The 1,254-nt window shown below is 40.7% G+C and overlaps 1 protein-coding gene across 1 annotated transcript in view; it reads right to left on the bottom strand.

Moving 5' to 3' along the window:
- Nucleotides 1-939: 939 nt before the first annotated feature.
- LOC101864344 (polypeptide N-acetylgalactosaminyltransferase 5-like) overlaps nt 940-1,254 on the bottom strand; it is a 74,035-nt gene continuing 73,720 nt past the window's right edge. The window contains exon 6 of the mRNA XM_013086454.2: nt 940-945. Coding sequence (XP_012941908.1) covers nt 940-945 — 6 coding nt within the window. The remainder of the gene's footprint in view (nt 946-1,254) is intronic.

Raw genomic sequence — 1,254 nt, 5'->3', positions numbered from 1 at the left:
CTCACACAGAATATCTGAAAATCGACAAAGAACTGTATCATTCTAGACAAAAAAGAAACAAACAAAAAACACAAGCAAAAAGCTACAATCATTCCGCCCTCTGTATCAATCTGACGGAGATAACCTTGATAGTAGAAAGGTCACAAAAAAAAATCTGGCGTGTAGATACCTGGTTCTTGTCCCCACGACAAGCGGAGAGCCCCAGAAAGAATCCTGACATATCCTCCATGACATCCAGACAGAGAAGAGAACCCTGATTCTTCACCTGTAGATATAATGCAGATTATTTGAGACACATCGTTGAGAGAAGAAAAATCTGCTTACCTTCTCTAATCAAGTGCACAATAAACAAGATGCCCTGGTGTCTTTCGTCAAGTGTTGGAGCAAGGAACTTGATACATTAATTTTTTTTTATTTTTTTAGCACAGGGTATTAATTTGCGAGATGACGCACTACGTTTTACAGGCGTCTGTGGTGCAGCGGCAAGGCGCGTAGCCATAGCATACAGAAAACTCCAGTTCAATTTCTGTCTAAGTAGAATTTTTAATCGAGCGTCTCGGTCTTTCCTGGAAGGGCGTTGTATCCCTTTCCAGTCTGGGTTGATCCTGGTAGGTAAGGATGAAACCTTTCTCCTAAGTGATGTTATGTGTACCGATCAGGGCGTGAAAAAACTGACATAAAAGACATTAAGTTACTCTGTTATGGAGAAGTGACGACACGGATATAAATGCTCACATGTGGGTGCATCCATCTAAATTCAACATTTCGTTTTTTATTTCCATTCCTCAGCTTGTCAAGATACTGCAGCTATTTAGAGTCGTGAGTGTCAAATTTAGCTCCCAGGGATTTTTTTAGAGAAACCACCACCTTGAAGATTAACTCAAATGACACTTCTACTCTCTAAAGAATTCGACTTCCTGAAATTATTCGACTAATACACTATACCTGTGATTATCGCAACCATGGAATGGATTGTACAAATATACTGTATCTTGGAGACACGTCATCACATCATACCCCATAATATATGCAGCGGAGTCCACAGAAACCAAACACATTTAAGACCCCCCCCAAAAACCAGCGGTAAAAAAACAAACACCCCCCAATTTTTTTCTTCTAATTGAGCAACCTCTTTAAACAGAAAACCCTGCTGTTCCGCAGATCTCGGTTCAGGCATACTACACTGTACATTATGCACCTGTTGCCACTTGCGCTATAAGGAACTTCTTGTCTCGTATCTACCCTACCCCTACC

Source organism: Aplysia californica, unplaced genomic scaffold, assembly GCF_000002075.1.
Source record: "Aplysia californica isolate F4 #8 unplaced genomic scaffold, AplCal3.0 scaffold00001, whole genome shotgun sequence".
NCBI lineage: Eukaryota > Metazoa > Mollusca > Gastropoda > Aplysiida > Aplysiidae > Aplysia > Aplysia californica.
The sequence above is the reverse complement of the archived record's forward strand: the minus strand, read 5'-3'. Positions and strand labels throughout refer to the sequence as shown.